The sequence below is a fragment of the Sphaeramia orbicularis genome, chromosome 12 (genome assembly GCF_902148855.1).
Source record: "Sphaeramia orbicularis chromosome 12, fSphaOr1.1, whole genome shotgun sequence".
NCBI classification, from domain to species: domain Eukaryota; kingdom Metazoa; phylum Chordata; class Actinopteri; order Kurtiformes; family Apogonidae; genus Sphaeramia; species Sphaeramia orbicularis.
In genome coordinates this window covers 34,800,884-34,822,028 of record NC_043968.1, presented here as the reverse complement: position 1 = coordinate 34,822,028, position 21,145 = coordinate 34,800,884, and the positions used below count along the sequence as shown (strand labels likewise).

Genomic DNA, 21,145 nt, shown 5'->3' with positions numbered 1-21,145 from the left:
CACCACCCTATCTACCTATCATGAGAACACTAGAGTAGAATATAGCTGAGGGTATATGTCTGACTGGCAGGAGAATTTCATCTGTACTTAAATCTGACTTGTAGGGGTAAAAAAAAAAAACAACAAAAAAAACAAAACCCCTTAATTTGGTGATCACTAGTGTTGCATCTGTGGATACTTTCACATCTTCAGTGGGTCTGAATCAACCTTTAGTCTGTAGTTTTAATGCAGTTTCTCTGGTCACATCTGAACTCAGTCAACAACCACACTGAGCCCATTTTCGTCAGTCATGTTCCAGACAAACTCTGGAGTGGTTTGTTGATGAAGGGAGAGTGATTTGATCTTGATCTGATCCAACTATCAGCTTTCCTCGCAAGTTTGAGCTCAACAGCTCCTGCAGTTATATGTGCTTTGAATTCTAGGGATGCAGAAGGAAACGCGAACTGTAGGGGGTAGATTTTTCTGTGTTAAAAGAAACTGAATCAAGAGGAAAATGCATCAAGTTTACAAAGTGATTAGAATGAGAGAAAAAAAACTACATGTATGTGTAAAAATGCCTTCTGTCCCATAGGTGATAGGGGCACTGGTTACACTGAATAGAATAGAATAGAATAGAATAGAATAGAATAGAATAGAATAGAATAGAATAGAATAGAATAGAATAGACTTTATTTGCCATTTGCACAGATACATCAGAATTCTTGTGCATTTCCCTGTGTTAAAAAAGACATGAATAAAAACAAAAACAAAACATAAACACAGCTAAAACATATTGTGGCATGTTTGCTGCAGTGCATTGTGGGTAGTGGGCATTTTGCTGTAAATGGGTTATTTTTATGTGCAAGAATTCAGCAGGGTTGTTGTGTTAGTATTAGTTATGACTTAATATGTGTATGGCAATGTTTATTGGCCTTTTTGTTTATTTTTTTTGTAATTTGTAAGGTTGTACCTTGAGTGAGAGCCATAGGCAGAGCAATGGCTATCCTGTTGCGATTGTTCCAATATCTAACCTTCTACTTGTCAAATTAGTCACATCTTATGCTCATACTTGACACTGAGTAAACTTCCTGCCAATCTTCCACCTATGTTACAATATAAGAACAGTTATTGTATAGACAAACACAAATACACATATGTAAAATAGTGACCTGATCAGAAAAAAAGTAATAATAACAATAATAATAAGAGTATTGAAAGGTAAAACTGCAGGTCAGAAACAACAGTAAGATGATGTTTAAAAGCAAATATGGACTCAAAAACTAAGCCCAGAATAGACCTGATTGTTGAAAACCATAGCGTTCATTAGTTTCATTGTGCCACAGATGAAATAATGTTCTCCTACTATTATGTCAGCAGATCAATAAAAAAGACAGTGCTAAATGTTGGGGTTTAAACGCACAGTGTGTAATTTCCACTAAAGGTCTCTCAATCAAAAGCACAGCATGGTGTTGTGGGAGTTGTTATTTTCATCATCAGATCAACAGCAGACCATGTCAGTCGCCACACACTGTAGATCCCCCTCTTTTGCTTCACAATGAAATGATAACATACAGGCTTTGTGACTCAACTTTGTCCCTTTTTTTCACTGAGGTAACTTGCACCTTTTGATGAAATAGCAATTTAAGCAAATCCTAATTGTGACACATGATTTCAGTAACATATTTAACTCTTTCGGTGCCAGACAGTTAAGGGGCTAATAAGCCTTAAAAGTGCCACAGAATTTGGCCGTTTTTCAGTATTTCGCGTCGTTTCTATAATATTTGAAGAATCCTGCAGGAAACCGCTCAGTAACATCCGACCGATTGCTGATTAGATTCAAAACGCACCGGACGCAGCCGATTCATTATTGATCGTAATTTGCATGATTTATAATAATAATAATAATCTTTATTTATATAGCACTTTTCATACATTAAAAACTGTAGCACAAAGTGCTTTACATATCAGTTTAAAAATCAGTACCGCCCCCCACCCACTCACCCGCACACACACACACACACACACACACGCAAACCCACAAGCTCACACATACTTAAGAAGACTGACTGAGCACGGGTAGACCAGAACAAAAATGTACAAGTAAAAGTAAAACATCAATTTAGGAGGCGCTGTCTCAGGGAGCCATCCGCACCAGGAGGCAGCCGCCGACCCCGGCGACCAGGCACCAGCAACACAGCCCCGCATCCCAACTAGTGGAGAGGGCCAACTGGGACCCCCACCCACCAGAAAGGAGCGGACCCCAGTGAGAGAAGGCGCCACAGCCCCCGGAGTCCACAGCCGCCCCCTGGCATGGAGGGCTCCCTCTGATGAAACACCGGAGAATAAGAAACATTAAAAAGATATAAAAATATTATTCGGTCGCGTGACCTCAAATTCCCGTCTGATTGGTCTCAAAAGGGGGACACAGAAAGAACGTCATCGAAATGTGAGAAAGAAATGGGGGTGGATGGTTTGTTTGTACACAAATATGGCGTGTTCTCCAAAGCCGATCTGATCGGCCCGTGGCACTTTAAAGGTTGTATTCGTAAAGCCGATTTAATTGGCCCATGGCATTGAAAGAGTTAAGGATGTATATAAACTAGCTCTGCCAAAAATAATGTATAATGATAAGATTGCTTGAACAATAACTAAAGATGGGAACCCCCCCCCCCCCCAAAAAAAAAAAAAAAAAAACATTTTCAGTTTTGTTTACTTCCTAGGACAGCTGACCTGATCCACATCACTCCAAGGTTGTTCCAAGGTGTAATGGCCAGAAATAATGTTTTCTGTTTCTGATTCACTCCTGTCCTTTCTCTTCTTCACCACTCTTTCTCTGTCTTCATCACTCAACCAATGCCCTGCCCTCTAAAATTATGTTAAATAAACATCATCGACAAGTGACCAAAAAAGCTGGAATATTTAATTAATCATGGATTTGTCCACATTTTATCAATGTGTTATCATGTGCTACAATGTAAGTACATAACTCAAAAAAATAAGTAGATGTAGCAGTCTTTAGATATTTAGATATTCTAATGTGGAAATCCTGTGGGTTTAAGACTGAAGGAAGAAGGGATGGTGTAATATATGTGGATCTGAGAAGAGAATATTGATTTTTATGGCAGTTCAAGAGGAATATTTTCTTGTTTTGGGACATGGTGAGACAGGACTCTTCTTTTTGGTCTTGACATGAAGATGGATGGGAAGCCCCGTTGCTAAGTAAATATAAATCTAAAGTTCCCAAAGCTTTTTAATCATAAATACAATACAGTGTAAAGAGAGCTGGAGGTTAGTTAAATCTAATGGCTCATTAGAAGAAAATGACTTTCTGTTGCTTTCGATAAGTGACCAATAAGCACAAACCCCCTAGAGCAGCCTCCTTTCTAATCCAAGCGGTTACATGTGATTAGTAATGACCTACAATTACACACTAATGGATTAATAATGAAGTCAGATAATTTATTTTAACATGTAAATTATTTATTAAGTATGATTTAAATGATAATAAAAAAGTTTGTTTTTTAATTGAATTCATTTTGATTTACATGATTAATATTTTAATTAAAAATGTTTTAATTTCCAGACAACAAACAATCAGCTTTACACACTGAAATGAAATCATGCATTAAAGTAAAGTGTGTGTGTGTGTGTGTGTGTGTGTGTGTGTGAGTCATTATAAGACAATCATCCAAAGAAAGTCACATCTCCTTATCCTATAACAGCCATCTGTCGTCGTGGGCAACTGTGGATCAATACCACTGCCTAGCAATCAAATATTTAAGATGCTATTTATTTCTACATGATTGACAGGAGAGAAGCTAAAGTACACACACAAACACATTAATACACACTGTCAGCAGTCTGAAGCATGGACAGCAGAATGTGTTTATTAATATTTGATTGAAATGAATCCTGTTTATTTTGGACAACAGTATGCGTGTGTGTGTGTGTGTGTGTGTGTGTGTGTATGCGTGTGTGTGCGTGTGTGTGAGAGGCAGAAATGTCAGAGTTAATGGTTTATTCATCAAACGCAGAAACTGAGTGAATGCACACATATAAACTCTGTAGGTATCTGTAAAAGCACAGAGAAAAGCAATATTTTAACCTGTTTAAGACGTTCAATGAGACCAACTCACTTCTATTAGCTCTTCCACCTCCTCATCTTCATAAATACTTCAGCATTATTAACACTAGTCATCTCAAATCTATATAAAGTGAAATAAACTTGCTCTAGAGACCTTTGAAATCTGTCTACTCTGATGCACTTGAGATTTGAGCTGTCAATATCACTCTTCAGGAATATACTCATGGTATTCACTGATAATGTAGTTTGTTCATTTATCACTCAGCTGATTTCAACTGTGTCAAAAGTGCCTTTATACAAGTGGATAAAAATATTTTCCAGTTGTTACCATAGCATTAACCCTTTCATTGCACACAACAGTACATCACTGGGTCACCCTGGCAGCTTAGTTAAACAGACGTTTGGTTATATGCGCACAACAGAATTAATAATTAATAACAGTGCTGTAATAGCATTTCAGAGCACCCCAGGATTCATCCAGTGGATATTATTAATGTGCATGTAAAAGTTCATGTAACAGCCCCACTGTGAAAAAAAAAAAAGTACCATTAAATATACATTTTTAATTTAAATGTCGACTAAAAATGGCAAACGGAGAGACCGCCCTGAGGCTTTAGGTCGTGCATTGTCGGTCATGTGACTGAGCAATATTTAATTTCAGTATTTGAATTATTTAAAAGTGAATATAGTTCTGTGGTTTGTTAAGACAGGTTTAGAATCCATTCATTTCATGGTAATTTGTTTTTTTCATTCATTTTTTTGTTTGTTTTATTTTGCCCTTTGTTGTTTGGGATCAGCTTCAGCCCCAAACAGCAATATAGAGGATTAAACACTTATGGAAACTGAATGAATACATGACCCCCCCCCCTTTTCTATTTACAGTCACACACTTAATTTATTGTTTCATGTACAACACTATATAAACATACTTAAGGGGACTCATTAATAATTCATAGATTCATGGAGTGAACACATGAAATAAGCTTGTCCTCCAGTTCTGAATGTGTTTTTATCCATCAGCTGTCAAAAATCTCCTCTCTTTAGCTTCAATCACAGAAATGGGCTGTGATTTAAATCCTGTTTGATATATTTTCAGTATCATTATCTCGACCTTAGCGTCCCACGGTTTGTCCTTGTCACTGTCTTTGTCAGCTCAGCTCCGCTCTTTAAAAACATTTATTTTCCTCTGTGTGTTGGCTGTTTGATGGTGGGAAAATAAAAGACACAAATCTGAAACGTCTGCCTCAAACAGTCTGATTTAGTTTTTCTTTTTGAAAGGAGATGGATGAAAAGAAGGAAAACTGTGATCTTTACGATGTCACCTTAACGCTTTAACAATTGAAAACATGCATTTAAAGCTGATTTTTATCACAATGAAAACTATACTCTTCTTTCTCTCAGTTTTGACGTTAAAAGAGAATTTACAACTTCATAAAAGTAACTTCAGTGTGTAAAGACAATTTTTATTTACAGCCATCATTGTTAGGCTAAGGCCCAATCCCAATTCACCCCTTACCCCTACCTCTTCATTTTGCGCGTTCACATGAAGGGGTAGGGGTGTCCCGATTCTTGATGAGTGTGAGGGGAAGGGCTAAGGGGGAGGGCTGTTTGGGCCTTGAAATGGACATTTTTCAGGACCACACAACAAACGGAGGGGTATTATCGTCCTTTGTTCACAGAAACAGCAAGAGACATGGGGTCGTCTCAAAGAGGTAGGATTTATTTGACATACAGGGTAAACAGAGTATCAGCATCTGAGTCCATCTGAGTCAAGGTTATAATAGTTTTGGATTTTTCATTATAGTTTAGTTTTATTTAGTTTTGACCTTCAGTTAGTTTTAATTAGTTTTTAGAGCAGGTCTGCTAGTTTTTTATTAGTTTTCATTATTTTCTAAATGCATAGTTTTAGTTTCTTTATATCTTTTCTCTTCTTCTCCGTCGTATTCAAATAAATCCCAGACAGGACTCTGCTGCTTTCTCCCAACTTTAGTCTCCATGTTTCCAGGTAGAGTGGGGACCAGAAGACGACTGTAAACCACACGTGACGAGAAGTGACAGACCGTTAAATATCATATGTTGCCGCCGGCTAAAATTGTTAGAGCGAAATAAATCAATTTTCTATCAATCCGACATTGACAAAGACAAACACTAAGGGAATTTTATCCATAATTTTTACACGTTTTAGTTAGTTTTGTAAGCACACAATACAGTTTCAGTTAGTTATGCTTTTTTTCTTTTAATTATAGTTTTTATTTATTTCAGTTAACGAAAGTGTTTTTTCAATTCTAGTTTTCGTCATTTTGTTAGTTTTCATTAACAATAATAACCTTGATCTGAGTCCAAGTTTGCACATAGAGACTGGTGTTTTTATGGTTTCTTCAGAGTTGTTACACGTATGTGTTTACGCAAATTGTAAATAAGTCCATGGCTTAAAGTAAGTAAAGTAAAGTAAATTTTATTTATAGAGCACTTTTCACAGACAGAGTCACAAAGTGCTTTATCAATTCAAATCAGAATCAAATTAAGTTTACAGAGACCCAACAGAATCCTTCAGGGGCAAACACTTGTGATTGGTGACAGTGGCGAGGAAAAACTTCCCTTTAACGGGCAGAAACCTCGAGCAGACCCAGACTCCTGAAGGATGGCTGTCTGCCTTGACCAGTTGGGGTTAAAGAGAGAGAGAGAGAGTAAAGGAGGAGAAAAGAGAGAGCGATAGAGATATAGAGAGACTGGGGGGGGGGATGACACATGGAGTACGTTATGATGAATACATAGAGTGTAATCAGTCTGTGGTGGTCCTGGGTCAGGCGGGAGACTAAAAAGCCTTTTTGAACAGCTTAGTTGGCGTCGCTGTATTCTAGAAGGCCTTGGTACACTAAGATTATTTCTCACAGCTTGTATGAACTTTATACAGAGTAAGAGTGTGTACAAGGGTTAAAAGAAGTATAATATGTCTAAATAATGATATAATAAAAGCAAAAGTAAATAAAAGTATAGATGCACAGTATGAGAAATCTCCCATAATTCTGTGCAAATCGTTGGCAAGATGGAGGTAAACACAGCAAAAAAGTGCAGCAGTGCGATGAAAGAAACACACAAATGTATCTATATTTTCTTCGTAAAGAATTTAATCTTTTGATCAACCATTTAATGCTGTTTCAATATGTTATAGACTGTATTTCTGCGGTTTGTGGTTGATAGTCGCAAAAAGATGACCAAAGCCCATGGAACAGAGATGGTTACAGCTACTGACGGCATGGGGAATTCTTTAGGAAACAAAGTGGTTGCATCTGTTTATAGAGGCATCGATGACTGCTGATGACGTAACAGGTCTGGAAGGGTTGTCTCATTTCAAAGGGGAATGTTTCAACCCATACCCCTTGCAACTCTGTCTCAAAGAGTAGTGCTAAGTGTAAAGGCCAAGGGGGAGGGGTAAGGATAAGGGGGAGGGCCAAGGGGTGAACTGGGATTGGGAAAAGTCCTTTTTTGTGCTTTGAAGATAACTCATGATGGAAACCTACTGTGTTTTAATACATGTTTATAAGTCATCGCTCTTTTCTTCCACATTAATACAAATAATGTAAACCATTATCATAAAGTAATCAAAACAGATGGCTGCCTTACCAGATCCTGGTTCTCTCAGAGGTTTTTCCTTATGTAAAAGATGTTTTTCCTCCCCACAGTCACTTTGGTTTTCTGGAGGATTTGTTGAGTTTTCTGTTTTTAAAGCCTTGACCTGAATTTGTGAAATGCCTTCAGATTATTGTGTATTATGATTGAGGTTATAAATAAAAGTGGAATGAACTGAGGTATCAGATACGGTTCTTATTCGTGGATATTTCTGTATACCCTCTAAGAACACCAGAATGTTGTCAGGGACTATGTTGACAGACTCTTTTTGTCCTTGTGATGGTGGTGCTGTGTTGTGCCTGTTTCAGTCACAGAATGAATTTAGCCTCAACACTCACAAAAGCCACTGAATGTTAGAACGATGCATCACCAGCAAAGCTACTTTCCAGCCAAAATGCATTATCACAGTGGTTTTAAATTTATACCTGTAGGTCAGGAGTCAGTCCAGTCAACTTTAACGCTCATACACCCAAACAGTCACTTGCAACCAAAAGCATCTACTGACCAAAAATGCTAAACAACCACTGATCCTATTACATTCAAATAATTCCGGTAAAATGCTGTTTCTCAGCTTTTTATCTGCATTACATATGACCCATTTGGACGTTCAGAGGTGCCAAAGTGAACATGGAAACACATCATCTTTTGCAACATTGATTCACCAAAAAAAAAAAAAAAAGCATGTGATTTGACCAATGCAGAGTTTGTAGATCCTTATTTCTTCCTTCAGTTATTGCTATATTTTCCTCAGAATAGTCACTTTTGCTTCAGTTTTCTCTTTGTCTTTCTTTGATGTAATAACCATCAACTTTATTCTGAGCTCTTATGAAGATCTACATGGTGAAATTAGGAGAAACAGAACAGAAAAATGCCTACTTTTCACTAAAAAATGCAAAATGCAGGAGAAAATATTAGAAAAAAATGGTAATAAATCATGTAAAAGAGGTTGAATGGAAAGGAAAAATTGACACAAGACTAGCTTTAGGTCTGCATGGGTTAACATATCCGTTTAACGTTCAATATGTGAACGTCTGACTGGGCCCCTTTTGAAACATGAGTTCAATATTTATCATCTTCTATTTATCAACATCTCAGAGGTCTATGGATGTACAATGGGGTTCATAATAAGACCGTCTAGTCACTGTCACCCACTGTAGACCTCTGTGGATGTGTCATTATGTCCCTCGAGGGGCAACATGCAGTGGCAGGAAGGTCCAGGGTGGGAGCCTCATGTCTGTTGTTATCGATGATCAAGGCTGAATATTTCTTATACTTCCACGGACACAAACAGATACATGCTTTTACTCAATTCTCTATATCCACTGCTGTAAGACTTGTCTTATTTGTCTACTGTATTTAAATCATTAGATGTTGTTATTGTATATTATACTTGTATCTTTGTTATTTTATGTTATATATTGTACATTATATTTGTTATTTGTTGCATTAATCATCCTTGCTCTATGTTCATGTCCTTCCACTAGGCTTGTTGTCTTTTTATTGTTAAACTCACTGTTATTACCACTGCTGCACCAACAGACCAAAGCACATCCCTGATATATGAAAACCTACTGGCAATAAAACCATTTCTGCTTTTTGATTCTTGAAAACAGTCATTATGCAATCTGTTCTTTTGACTAGTGCAAAGGCATCACTGTAACTGACAGTGAAAGACGATTTAAAAAAAAGACTCATTCCTGCTTCTCAAAGGTTGTCTTTTAAAAGCTGACACAACATTACATTAACTTGGTTTTACTCAGTAAAAAAAATAATGATATCTTTATTATTATCACAGCATTAATGCAGTGGACATTATTCAATCTTCATTTAAAGCTACATTGTGTGCAGTAATGACTAACTCTTAACTGTAGTGCCACTGTGTTTTCTAACACTTGTTATACTAACTTTACTGTAAATGTTGTTGATGCATGGAATCCACAACAATGAAAAGCAGTCTATTATGCTAAAGAAATGAGATATTCAAGAAATCTAATTGTATATGTTTTTATGTCAAAAACTAAAACTAGTTTATTAACAATTCATGTATGAAAGGATTAAAAACGTGATCTGTTTTACCTGCAGTCTGAGTAAAACTTGCTAAAAAGTTGCTGTTTATGAAAATTTCTGGAGGGCTGTTGAGTGCACTTTCTGAATTTTGTACAAGATAACAAAAAAGAAGACAAGAAATCCCATCCAGGAGTTTAAATAAACAGCATGCAACACTGTGGGACACGGCTGTGCTTCTGAATGAAACTCCACAAGATTAAAAAACAGCCTCTGATTTTATCCACTACAGCTGTGCTCAACCGGGACAACAGCTCAGGTAAAACCACAGAACTGTGTTTCTTGTGCGAGCGTTGGCGAATGCCCCGGGACTGCAGACTGTATCTGAACGCAGCCTCGTGGGACTGAACAAGAGCAACTCAAAGAGTTCAGCTCCATCGACAACAAACGGCTTCAGTTGATCAGCTGACGAGACCTCTGAGCACAGGAGCTCAGCTGAAACACAAAAGAACCCAGATGAAAGAGGTAAAAAAGAACAGAGCAAGTGGAGAAAATGAAAAAGTAACTCAGAAGGTCAGCGGTTTTAAAAGTCACAGTCAAAATGGGACAGAAAGAAGAGAATGAAAGTGTGAAAAAGAAAGAGGGAAAGACAAGAAGGAGACGACAGGTAAAAAGAAAGAAAAAAGTAGCTGATGAAGTATTGATGGAGGAGAAAGTGGGTCGATAAAACAGCAAAGAGAATAAACTCCAGAGGTTGTGAAGCATGTGAATAAAACATCATGTGAATCAAATATAAATGAAATATAAATGATGTAAAGGTGGTAAAGAATGTGAAGAAATAGCAGAAAAGTGCTCTTTCAGGAGAAATTGCCGCATGATCAGTGAGAGGACAAACTAAGTGCTTACTGAGGTGTGAAAAGAAGAGCGCTATCAGGAATCTCATTTAAGTGAAGGAGTGAATAACATGCAGCGCAGATAAAGGGACGATGAAGGAAGACTAAAGCCTGGTTAGAGTACCCCAGAGGCTACAGTGTTCACCGGTACGTTCACTGTATTATCAGATGAGCATTTAAACGTGTTAAATTCATGCTGATGGAGGCATGAAAGACAAGATCATGAGATCACCCTAAAGTGACTGTCTCCCAGGAATTACATTTATATAGAATTAACAAGAAGTGTTTTGGAGACTATGTAATGCTGTCTGGATTATGTTTTCTATCAACACAACAGATAAATAATTATCTGGCAGCACTAGCGCTACTGTGAATGTATTAGTAAAACAACCGTGTCTGCCAGAAATTACATTCATATAAAACTTAATTATAACAGCAATTATGTTTTATTCGTAAATTAATCAGTGCTTTGCATTTGTTCTGTTCCATAAATGGAATTGATGGATTTGCTACTTTTTTATTACTTTCCACAGTTGGAAGGTCGCTCACAGTGGATGGCATGAATACAAAAGAGCAGATTTCACATCCTGGCTGATGTTCAGTTCAGACCCAACAGGGTGACGGTGACGGGGAGGTCGGGAGACTTAAAACCTCAACTCCAAAACTGGAAAAATTGCACTAAAATAAGACAAAATATGAACAAATGAGAGCTCAAAGAATGAAAAAGACAGAAAAGGGAACAATTATGAAGAGAAACACAACACCAACACCATCTGTATTTGTTGCAGCTGCTGATGAGCCACAAGAGAAACAAGAACCAGTAAAAGTATGTTCATGTCAACAAGTTAGGGATATGGGACATCACAGGAGTACTGGCAGATTTAGAACACATGAACTAATCCTTCAGGGGTTATGGTTAGGGAAGAGGTTAATAAACATAACCTCAGTGGTCAGCCCTCGAATAATTAACCCTCAAAGACCCAAAGAGCCACCAGCAACCAAAAGCATCAACTGACCTATCCTCTGAATGACTAATCCTATCAATACATCGAAATAATTCAGGTAAAATGTACTCAGCTTTTCATCGGCATTACATAAGATCCATTTACATGTTCAGAGACGCGTAGTGAAATATATTTACCTCTTCTCATAAAATAATTGTGACAATGTGATTTATTCTTGATAGATAAGGTGTAACTGGGACTCAGTATGTAATCATTGGACCAGATTAAAGGTGATACTTATGTGTATAGATAGGAATAAAAAGAGGAATGTGTCTGAAAACAAAATAACTCCAATTTTATGGGCAACAGTGTACTAAATACAGGAACGTACCTGCTTTTCACTGAAAAAAGGAAAATGCAGAGGATAATATAACAAGTGGCATGTATTGTAGCTTACTTTGGCATCGATCCAGCTGATGTCATCATGTCTATGCGTGTGCTGATGTCAGCATATCAGTTGCTTCTATATATGTGCCAAGTTTGAAGTAAATTGAAACAAAATTGATGTTTTTACAGACATTACAAATTCCGCCCATTATAAGTGAATGGGGGAAAAAATAGATTTTAAAAATTCATAAAAAAATTAAACTTTGGCCTACTTTTCCCAAAATGTAACAACATTTATTCTGGGTCACTGGCAATCTGTTAACCAAATTTGGTATGAATTCAACCAGTAGTTTTGCTGCTACAGACATTTGAAATTTTGCTGATTATAAGTAAATGGGGGAAAAAAAGGTTCAAAAAAATTTATAAAATATTTTAATTTTGACCTACTTTTCCCAAAATGTAATCAGATCTATTCTGGGTCACTGGCAATCTATAAACCCAATTTGGTATGAATTCAACCAACAGTTTTGCTGCTAGAGTGTTAACAAGCAAATAAACAAACAAACCAAACCAAAAACAATTCCCCTTCAGGGGGCGTGTTAATAATTGGTGATGAATCAGCCAGGAAATGTTAACTGGAGGAAAATATTCATTGTGGAGTTTCCACAAAAGCAGCTCTAGGTCTTTAGAGGTCAACTGAACATGAGAAGGAGCATGGGTTTCTTTAATGGTAAAATTCAACTGTAATACAAGTCCATAACACATCCAGTGTCATCTGTCCAGTCTAGTACAGCTGATGGATTTTCGTTACATTCAGTAATCCATACTAAAACTAATCCTGGAACCGAGGCACATGGCAAAGATAAACACACAGAACAGAATCAATAATTCCGCTTCTTAAAATTCAGAAGCAGACTGAGTTATCAATGTAATTAAATAAACCATAAGTGCTAATAGCCAAACGTAAAAAAAAAAAAAAAATTAAAAAAAAGAAGAGAAGCTGGTTTTAGCGCTAATAGGAAAACATATGTTTTAACTTTAACATCTCTACATCCCAGAAAATGATTGCTGATGGAGATACATCAATGCTCTCTGACACACATTTTCATATATGGAAAAACACACAACAAAATGTCCAGCTAGTCAGAGAATGGGGATTAGATGCAACTAAATGATTACATTGATTAGCTTTATTGGCTGGGAATACCTCACTAACTCTCTCAAAACTAAATTGGTAGAGATTTTCTTTTAGAATTCACGGCAAGACCAAAGGGACTATTTCTTATGCAAAGTACATACTTTGGTTATGATGGAAAGTCGATTCACTGCAATGACATATTTGGTCGTTGAAGTAGTTGCAGTATTAGATTGTTGCATACCACAAGCAGATAGCAACATGCATGCAAAAACCTGTTTACTGCATTCATTTAAGACACATATTTATTATATTTTTGCCCTGTTATGCCTTTGGTTTATGTATATTTTAGTCCTTGCTTTATATTTCGAAAGCCAAAATACACATGAGGGCTGTTAATCATTGTTACATCAAATTTGGAAAACTTGTGGAACTGTGTTGACCACAGTTTCTTGGTTCCAGTTGTGAGAATGTACCTTTAAAGATTCAAGATTCAGGATTCATTTTATTGTCCCACATTATACAGAAATTTGCCATAGGGTTCTACCTGTGCTCCAGCCACAAAAACTCAATTAAAAAACATACATAAACGAGGACATAGTGAAACAGATTACTACCAACATGGAAAATGGAAGACGTGGTTACACTATCATTACACAGTTAAAAACAATTATAAAGGTGCATTAAATTGGTGTGGAAAAAAGCTCATTATGTAGAGTTTTATACATGTATACTTACACACATACAGTACTGTTCAGAGGTTTTAGACCAACATTAGGTTTTTTGGTTTAGTGAAGTTGTAACAACCCCACACATGCATTTCTCAGTCTCTGTATTAATATAAACTGAATATATGTGAAGTATGTACAGCAGGAAAAAGAAAAGTTTCAACAGCTTCCATAAACCACAGTGGCAGTATTTAGTCCAACTTCCCTTTGCACTCAAATTGTCTTTAACCTTTTAGCTCAGACAATATGAGATTTATTGCATTATTTCCTGATGTTGTATATCAGACATTTAATTTAATTCCATTTAATTTCATTCAACACATGTCAGATGATTCTGTTTGTGCTGTTTCTTGTCATGGGGTCAAGGTCAACACTGAATATTCACTTTAACCTTTGGAACCCATTTAGTTCAGTGTTTGTGTGTGTTTAAAGCTGTGCACATATTTCTTGTATTTTTTTGTATTTCTCGTTTTATTCGAAGAAATAAATATGTATGTATTAAATTCTGCATAAACAACCAAACTAAAGACTTTTGCACAGTACTGTACAACCCCATATTTATGCATACACATATGTAAACATCTTTTTGAATATGTTTTCTTTTTACATTGATTTTCCTTGTATTGGTTTTAAGTGCTGATATTCAAAATGATCTGTCTGTCTGTCTGTCTGTCTGTCTGTCTGTCTATCTATCTATCTATAAAAATAAAAACAATCAGGGTGACTTGATTGACTGACATCTTTTCCATTCTTAGAGCTGTCACATTATTTGATTTTTCCAACTACAGCACAATACTAAACATATTTGTACATTAAATGATCCTGTTGCAGAAAATCAATCACATCTATTAATTTTTCAATTTAAGGAGCTTTAAAAAGAGACTAACCTGTTGTTGTTTCTGACTTCCTCTCCATACAGGAAGTGCTCTTGGGTCACAGTGATGTAATGAGTTGGGACCTGCTCTGATTGGTTCTTGCTGATGGTGATAATGGGGTAGCCCATTTGTAGAGTCCACCTGTCCATCATCTCTCCAATGTTGATGTCCCGCCCCTCTGAACGCATTGCCTGATCAGCAAATACAGGAGAATTATTTTAAGTATTAAAGTGGTGATTATCGGAAAACACTGCTCAATAGGCTGTGAACAGATGAGCCGGTATTTAGTTAAATCGCTCATTAGTGACTGACTGTTGGGTAACTTGCAATCTGATTGGCTGAAGGGGTAATTAGCGATGAGAGACACTAGTTCAGCTTCAGTATTAACAAAGCAGGGCTACTGAAGATGAACCTAATTCACCGACTGTTTTCTAGAGGTTTTCTATGTGCATAACAAACAAAGAGAACATGCCTTGCATCCACCTGTCAGTCATGTTGCCATGGTAACAAGGCCTTTACAATCTCCGTCTCATTGAGTTGGCCTTAATGAGCTAGTGTCTCTCTCTCTGTGGCTTTCATTTGAGATATTTCATTAAATAATTAACATCTGAAGTCAGCCGGGTTGCTTGATCCCTGCGGGGCTAGATGTGAATAGAGGTTATGAGTTTGATACCCTGCTAATGAGCAAGGCACTAATACTGCAGGGTCTGAGGGATAACATTAAGATTACTGCCCTTGGTTTGGTTCAGTTCTTAGACGGATGTGTTACCTGAGACAGTTTGTTCCACAGGTCGTCTCTGGCTGCATTGCTGTACATGTGACTCAGCAAATAATCCTAAAAAAACAACAACAATAACCAGTCAAATTAGGTTATACAGAGGATATCACTGACTTTTCCATGTTACCAAAATACCAGCACCTGTCTTGGAGAAACATAAAAAAAAATCACTGGATCATGGTAGATTGTATTGCAAACATCTTAAAAATGAAAAGGCTACTGGTTTTAGTATTTATAGGTAATGTTTGTTGGCAGAAAATAACAAAAAGTGCATTTTTTTCAGTCCTTAAATTGTGCAAAGAAAACAAGTTCTTTTTTAGACAACACAAACTAATATCTGAAGTTCAGAATTCAGTATTCGATGGAAAAAACCTGATCTCCAATCACAGTTTTCATGCTTCTTCACCTGTTTTCCACCTTCTGTTGACTGCTTTATGCCATTCCTGGAGTGGAAATGCAAGTTACTGGGCTCCAGATGTTTTCAGTGGAGTTCAGGTCCAGGAATTTCTACAGGCCTCACTTTTTTTTTCCAGAATTAATTTACATGGAGGTGAAATATTAAAAATTAAACACTGATGATAAATCATATGGGTAACCCTCATAATCTGAATTATTTCACTTTATAATGAAAGGGGAAGTTGACTGGGAGGGATCATATTTTGTCACGTTTCATCATGACGATGTTGATGTCATGAACAGTCAAAACAAAAACCTTCTCTTTTGAGGCTATTGTTATTTTTCATATAGAGAATGATCCTCTCTCATGATTAATAAAATGCTGATTTAAAACAACCTACACAGCTAATCAACACTCATATATTTTTTTGCAGCTAAGTACCTTAATCTGCCAAAATTCATCTGATCAGCTGACTACGCCCCAGGTTGATCTGGACCTCTGTTAGCCTAACATACAGTGTTAAATAGTACAAAGTAGTGTGTGCATTTAGAAAGAGGCTGGCTGTGTGTCAGAAACATCTGCTGCATCTTCATTAACCCATAAAGACCCAAACACCCAGCAGCAACCAAAACCATCTATTGATCTAAAATGTTTAATACCTTGATCCACTAATTCAGTCAATGCCTGTAAATAATTGGTGTAAAATACAGTTAGTCATCTTTTCATGGTCATCAGATATGATCCATTTGGACGTTCACAGGATCTGTAGTGAACTTGGAAACACCGTCATCTTCTACAACACTGATTCACTAGCAAAACCCATGGAGTTTAAGAAATGACAGTGGACAAATGCTGCGTTTCCACTACGTGGTATCGGCTCAACTCGATTCGATTCGACTCTGCCTTTTTGCGTTTCCATTACGAAAAAGGGCCTGGAATCTGGTACCCGGTACTAGTTTTTTGGTATCACCTCTGCCGAGGTTCCAGCACTGGGGATCAGATACTAAAACGTGATGTGTAAACACTGCAGACCACTGATTGGTCAGAGAGTCGTCTCTGTGACCTGCTGTTTTATAAAAAACAGATGTGGAAGTTTACAGTAAATATAGCGGTAGGTTAATCCACATGATGACAACCCACAAAACTACACCATGGTTTGTTGAGGAGGTTCAGACGTAAAAATTCAGCGTGAGCTTGACGAGACAACACGCAACGAGCGAGTTTATCAGCAACTCTGCGCAGACGACACAGAAGTATCGTGCCACATCGCTATGACGTCCAGGTACTGTAAAGTCGGTAGTGTCCTGTAATGGAAACAGTCTCCAGGAATAGGACCTGGTACCCGAGTCGAGTCGAGCTGAGCAGAGCCGAGTCGAGCCAGTTCCATGGAGTGGAAACGCGGCAAAAGACACATGTTTTATGTTGTTAATGATATCTTTGCTGAAAAAAAAATCACTTTTTCTTCAGTTTTCTGTTTCTGCTATAATAACCCTCAACTTTAATCTGAGCTTTAATGAAAGTCTACATGATCAGTGAATTAATTATAGGAAAATACCTGATTTTCACTGAGATGAATACAAAATACAGGGGATAATAATATAATAAATGGTGATAAATCACTTAAGAAAAGGTCAATATAAAGAAAAATTCATTTGAGAAAAGTAGTGCTGGGTGTTTATGGGTTAAACCATAACATGCTAACACGTTTAAGTGAGTGTTAGAATCTCCAAAGGAATACTCCTTTCCTCATTTTGTAGTGACTTACTGTGTCAAACCAGCATGGTAGTCTTACATCTTTATTATCTAAGCTAAAGTCGACACTAAAAATCACCCAGAGGGACTCTCAGAGCATAGTGGTGGAAACCACTTATTTATGTGATGCTTTTCTGGTTTGAGCCCTGTCTGTTTTGAGGAAACACCAACTCATTCCCTGTGCGGAGGATTGTGGGTTATAGGAACTTAGAGAGGTTGGTGAATGGCTGGTTTTTACAATAAAACAACAGGACAGAAGGAAAGTAGTACAAGATAAGAGAGAACACCTGCAGAGAAAGAGCTGTAATCTGCTTCTCAGTGACAGGAGAGTCCTCTGTGTGTGTAGAGCACAGCACAGTCAGTTGTCATAGAGTGTATGCAGGTTGATAAGGCAAGAGGAAGCTTTTTATTGGGGCAAGATGACACATGTGATATCACAATGTGTGTCTGTGTGTGTGGGGGCACGTATTATGTTGTGTTATGTTATTAGGTTATGAGGACATAAATTTGTTTTCACAGTCACTTGCGGGGACTCGGATCCCTACTGCAGAAATACAATTCACATCATTAAATTTTAGTGTCAAGATTTCAGAAAGAGAGTTATAAGACAGTTCTACTGCAGATGTCGTTAAGAATATACACTAAAAAGACTGACAGAGTACACAAATGTTTTATGAAGTTTACTTCCCGGCCTGCTTTATAACTTAGCTCCATTAGCTAATCCACTATTGCAGGATGTAGTCTGTCAGCAAGTCTGCTAATTAGCACCCATCTACATTACACAGTTCACATTACAACTATATGTGTAACATTTCACAAGCTGTGGAAGTCTCTAGGTGTCATTTTACATAACATGTCCTATTAGTGGTATGTGGGGTTTCTTCCATAAGTTGGTGGTGGCATTAGGTTGGTAAGTTTCCACATGCTTTCCTCCAGTTCCCTTCGGTACAAATATGATCACTTCTAGTTCCCAAAAAACAAGATGGTGATGGCTCGAGGCTGCAAAATGACACGGACCACTGGGTCACATCATGGTGGTTATGTCTGCTTCTTTTACACCTTCTGAGGCTGGGCTAGGTTTTCATTTAAAGTCGATGCAATGTCCTCCACAGTGATGGAAACATGACTCAGTGTGTGTGTGTGTGTGTGTGTGTGTGTGTGTGCGTGTGTGCTTTGATATATGTGGCTCAGTCACCTTCACTGAAACTGACATAAACAGAGACAGTGTAAATCACCCACTCACAGTCTCACCACAAACATAGGTGGACCTTTAGCAGCATGATACATGTTTTCCAGTTTGTTTCCTCTCATAATGAAACATTTTGTAAAGAGTCCAGGACCAAGAGGGTATAATTTAATTAATAGAAATGTGTTATTAGCAGCTGTTAGGGTAAAGGTAGATTCTTGAGTGCATTACAGATACGCTTTTTTCACACAGGGAATGTAAATAAGAGCTGTTTTTCCATATTTGAGGTTGAAATTCCACCTGGATCATTCATCAGCACAACTATGCTTCTCTGCGGGATGCTGTGGCTTTTTATTTTTACAAGCAGTGCAGATCCTCTGAGCTTTAAACCTTCTTTGAATCTGAAACCAAGGGAGTCAAGCAGAAGAGTCCTATGCAATAGAGATTCAGTGTTGTGATGTGTGTAGTGGTTTGTACATCTTATTTTATTGCGACTGATGTTTTTGAGCTGCGTCATATTTTGCTCTCATAAACCTGGCATGAACTTGCTCTGTTCATTGTTTGTCAGGTTTAACAGGCTTTTGTTTACAATCATTACAATCATTTGAGAAAATGTCACAATGAAGTACACTTGGTTGAGAAGGACCACCATTTATTGGGTTATAATAAAGGAAAACCTATATACTGTGCCTCATTTTTGGGACCATTTATTGAATGTATTGCAGACATCCACATTTTCAGTACAATTTACGTTTAAAACATTTGTAATAAAGCTGGAATGAGATTGAGGATAGCAGCATTCATTTCTAACTAGAACTAGAAAACTCTTTATTTCACTAACATAAGTATAATGCATGCATGTTCGCAATTGTATTCTTATTTTACTATAAGCATGTCAGTGTGATTTAGGAGTTTAGCACTCTTCCAAATCAGTTTTGTCTTATTTAATACAAATAACTAATGTTGCCTGACATTAAGCTCCAATACTCAGCTGCAAATGCTCAGGATTCAAGTTTTAATGAGTATGGCCCAACATACTGTTTATCTGGATCTAACCCTAAAGCCAAGTGTGTATCCTCAAGTTGTGAGTACCTGTCAAAATCTCCCCAAATATAGGTAAATAGTACAATTTATCACTTCCACTATGCACACACACACATGCACGCACGCACGCACGCACACACACACACTAAAATACAGTATATACACACCATGTCCTGATTTTTCTGCAGAAACTGTCGCTGACCTGGAACACACTGAGAACCAGATTCTATATAAAACACTGCTGATCAAGCAGAAGAACACACCAAGAATACAGTGTGTGTCTGAGTGTGTGTGTGTGTGTGTGAAATTCACAAAAATTCGATGACTGTACTGAAATGATCTGCATTTAACCCACTTCCACTTGACACAATGTGACATCATTTTCATCATACTAGAGTTCAACAGCAGTATTTTCTATAATGGTTTCTGTATATTAAGTGTTCAATGATGTGCTTTTTAACAATGAAATAAAGTCGTAGGAATGCTCCAAATCTTTAAAGCAGTTGTTGATTATTTCATATTGCTATTACATAGGCCTGTGTTGCCATCTGTATGTGGTTGTACAACAGTTTGAAGTGGGTCATATTATAAATAACAAGATTTTTCTTTCTAAAATCCTGCCCTAACTTCTACCTAAAGCCCTTCCAGTCTCTCAAATATCACCTCTGCCTTACAGTTCATCTTTACAGAGAACATCTGCTGTGCTCAGCTTGACTTTGGGTTAAGTGACCACTATTGACCAGCTTTTATAGCACAAAAAAAGTAATACAGCTTCCATACAAACTCTCTTCCAGCAGCCAAAACCTCTCCAGTAAGTTCAGTCATGAGTTTAACCAAAACATGACACAACTCTGTGAGCCATGACATTCTGATGACGAATTGCTTTAAAGCTAAAAACCCAGCTGTCCCAGTGGTTTTCAGATAAATCAGCCTCTACACGGCTGGGGCTGCAGGACAACATTAACTTACATTGAGCCCTTTCTGGAACAGCGGCTGTCCCATCACATTGGCCAGCATCCGGATCAGCGCGGCCCCCTACGAACACACACACACACACACACACACACACACACACATACACTTTTAACCAGGAACAGGGGAAAACATTATTATGTGACACAAGCTGTTGCTTTTAAAAGCATGGGATCAGTGGACAGAGACGAAGTCAGTCTGAAATCACTCAACTCTGACATGCAGTTCCTACATAAAAAAAACACAAAAACAAAACAAGTGGTACCAGTCACAACAAACCCCGCCCCTCGCATGTATTGTAGCTTATTTTGGCATCAATCAAGCTGATGTCATCATGTCAATGCATGTGCTGATGTC

The 21,145-nt window shown here is 37.5% G+C and overlaps 1 protein-coding gene across 1 annotated transcript in view; it reads right to left on the bottom strand.

The window, feature by feature from the left end:
* The window catches only part of LOC115429709 (thyrotropin-releasing hormone-degrading ectoenzyme), a 265,248-nt gene that overhangs the window by 54,730 nt on the left and 189,373 nt on the right, over positions 1 to 21,145 (bottom strand). The window contains exons 8-10 of the mRNA XM_030149384.1: positions 20,786 to 20,851; positions 15,429 to 15,494; positions 14,672 to 14,850 (exon numbers count right to left, since the gene is read on the bottom strand). Coding sequence (XP_030005244.1) covers positions 14,672 to 14,850; positions 15,429 to 15,494; positions 20,786 to 20,851 — 311 coding nt within the window. The remainder of the gene's footprint in view (positions 1 to 14,671; positions 14,851 to 15,428; positions 15,495 to 20,785; positions 20,852 to 21,145) is intronic.